At 38.1% G+C, this 2,500-nt stretch overlaps 3 protein-coding genes across 10 annotated transcripts in view; 2 read left to right on the plus strand and 1 right to left on the minus strand.

Annotated features, from left to right (window-relative positions):
* Window positions 1-249, plus strand: part of LOC138059062 (somatostatin receptor type 5-like) — a 2,389-nt gene extending 2,140 nt beyond the window's left edge. Inside the window, exon 3 of the mRNA XM_068904571.1 lies at window positions 1-249. This exon is cut by the window's left edge and continues 1,495 nt beyond it. The gene's annotated coding sequence lies outside the window, so the exon portion shown is untranslated.
* Window positions 1-2,148, minus strand: part of LOC138059065 (QRFP-like peptide receptor) — a 12,714-nt gene extending 10,566 nt beyond the window's left edge. Inside the window, exons 1-2 of one of the 5 annotated variants that reach the window (XR_011134138.1) lie at window positions 1,442-2,114; window positions 29-218 (exon numbers count right to left, since the gene is read on the minus strand). Coding sequence is in view for 1 of the 5 variants with exons in the window: in XM_068904577.1 (XP_068760678.1) it covers window positions 1,442-1,482 (41 nt within the window). In the remaining 4 variants the exon portion in view is untranslated. The other 4 variants (XR_011134137.1, XM_068904578.1, XM_068904580.1 and 1 more) reach the window with 4 other exon arrangements.
* LOC138059064 (galanin receptor 2a-like) overlaps window positions 1-2,500 on the plus strand; it is an 18,084-nt gene that overhangs the window by 900 nt on the left and 14,684 nt on the right. The window contains exon 1 of one of the 4 annotated variants that reach the window (XM_068904572.1): window positions 2,407-2,500. This exon is cut by the window's right edge and continues 51 nt beyond it. The exons of 1 other annotated variant lie outside the window; for it this stretch is intronic. The gene's annotated coding sequence lies outside the window, so the exon portion shown is untranslated. Of the gene's footprint in view, window positions 1-2,406 lie in introns of those variants that run through there. 2 more of the 4 variants (XM_068904574.1, XM_068904573.1) reach the window with 2 other exon arrangements.

A 2,500-nucleotide genomic window follows, 5' to 3' on the forward strand; every position in this document is an offset into this window, starting at 1 on the left:
CGATTATAACATTCAGAGTGTTCCTTACCTTCGACTTGGATCGTTTGGACGTTTGAGGAATCTATTTCTTAATATATTTGTAACCCAATGTCGTTTCCTGATCCTCTCCCTTGGCTTCTAAACCAAGGAAGAGGTTCTGGGAGCGAGGTTGGTTGTAACCTTGTTCCCAGGGCACTCGCGGCAACAAAAATTCCTTGGAACATGTTCACTCAGAGGTGCTATGAAAAAAGTAAAGGGTCACATATTGAACCATAGTTGTTGATCATTTATTAGATGTGATAAATAATTTGATTGCTGTTAAATTTAGTGTCAAAATGTCAAAATCAATAGGCCATTTCCGAGTTCAAGTCTGCCTCCTCTTCAAAGCGAGTCAAAGTGCGAAGTTTTTGTAATGGTAATTAGTTCTACTTTACATATGAATGAAAACTAATTTTCATAACAAAAACTTCGCACTTGGACTCGCTTTGAAGAGGAGGCAGACTTGAACTCGGAAATTGGCCTATTAGGTTATGGTGATTAGACTACGCTTAATGATGTATTAGAAGGACTCTTCCGATTGCATTGGCGCACCCTTGATAAAGACACTAGACAGAGTGTCGAGACCTTGGTTCTTCGTATTCTAACGTTCTAAGCTACATTCAAATGTCTGAATTCTGCGATCCAAATGACAAATGAAGTACCCGTGATGAAACCAACGCCAAACGAAAACTTTGGTAGTGAAAACCTCTGGCTTTATAAACCGACAGTCGGATGTCACTTTGCTTTAGGATATGTTTCATGTTTTAGTTTTCTTCTCGTTCTAGTTATAAGTCTCTCTAAACGTTTTAGAGGATTTAAAAATTGGCATAAATGTTACTTCGGAAGAAATATGTTGGTCAGTCGTGAAAAAACATTTATGTGCTGCCTATTTGTTAAAAAGGAAAGGGCCTCAGTATTAATAGATTGCCTACCTGATTACAAAGTAAATTATAACTTTCGTTGTCAAAATTTGCCATGACACGAGCTTAAAGGTTGTTCGCGATTCATTTGTCAGTGCTAGTGATCATGATATTACTTTCACTGTGTACTGTTACTGCACTGCGTTGCAATGCCAGACTGAAGTAGACTTTTTGAAGGTCAGGAGTATTATTCTTCCATAGAGACAAAAATATACCTTTGAGACATAGGAAAATATTGATCATGAGAGTTCTTTATGAGCTTATTCTATAAGCGCGAGCAAAAATGCATTTAGACTTGAGGTCCAGCGCAATAGTCTTGGCTCCAGTATTATATCCAACGCACAGCGATATTTTGAAGCTGTCTTTCCCGTATGCCGTGCGCTGGAAGATAGCGAGATTACAAAATACCTGGCGACCTCTGAACACCGTTAAATTTGAAAATAATGCAAGAAGAAACAACAGGCAAATGATAATATGTATGATTTGTCTGGTAGTTTACAAACCTCGACTTCCAGTAACTTTGAGTTGGATCTGATATACTCATCACTGCTTTTCTAGAGATTACTGCATTTTCTATCGAAGTTGCACTCTTTCTTTTCCTTGACAGGCTGCATTAAGACCTGAAACTGTTCCGCAACTCCACCCATGGAGGCGAGCGTAATATAAGAATTTAATTGATCTTAATTAAGATATTGATTTGAGTACTTTAAAGACATTTTTCTCTACATTTCACCCGTTTGTTGGATAACATTTCATTCAAATCAAACTACTGAGACGAACCATTTTCCCAAACTGATTCGTTGCTCTTGCCATTAACACCGAATTCACAGGTAATTACTTACAATGAACGCGCCAAGTCCAAGGCATTTGCGTTGCTAAGTGGTTTCAGTCAGCTTGAGGTTTTTCAAGGACTTGTCTACACATTTTACTTAACCACCCCTCCCCTTTCTCCTAATTTTTCTGGACAGATCTACCTATATTTCTATTCGGTGTTTTTTTGTTTTTGTTTTTTCCTCTGATCGAGCCGACTTTTCACATACTCTTCTTCAGATTACGCGAGGAGTTGTATACGGTGATTTTCCATAAGAGTATTGGAAGTAGATGATGTGCGTATGATAAATAAAACGTATACGACCTTGTATTCAGGAAACGAAATAAAAGACTGGATCTTTTTCCGATATTTTTTCATGTCCGAGAATCGTTGTTGTTTTGAGAGCTGTGCAACATAAAAAATCAGCATGAAAAGCTGATGAAGAAGGGGGTCATTTGGCTCAATGCCTGTCGCCCAATAGCCGTTAATTGATAGAAGTTAGAACGGCAGCTTTCATGTTTGTGCGCACTCGTGTTAGTGTAAATTACGGATTATTTATCAGTGCACGGTACGAGACAATGAAATAATATTCTTTCGTTTAGAATACAATATAACAGATTGACCTTTATTAACTTCAGCTAATTAGTCGAGCTCGCTACCTATGCAGAGTTTAAGTGCCTCACCGGACGTCACTTAAGGTGAAAAATCCATTACTTTAAAAGGTTTTCATTCCTCGGCGGTGATTTGTCTT

Source organism: Montipora capricornis, chromosome 8 (assembly GCF_036669925.1).
Source record: "Montipora capricornis isolate CH-2021 chromosome 8, ASM3666992v2, whole genome shotgun sequence".
NCBI lineage: Eukaryota > Metazoa > Cnidaria > Anthozoa > Scleractinia > Acroporidae > Montipora > Montipora capricornis.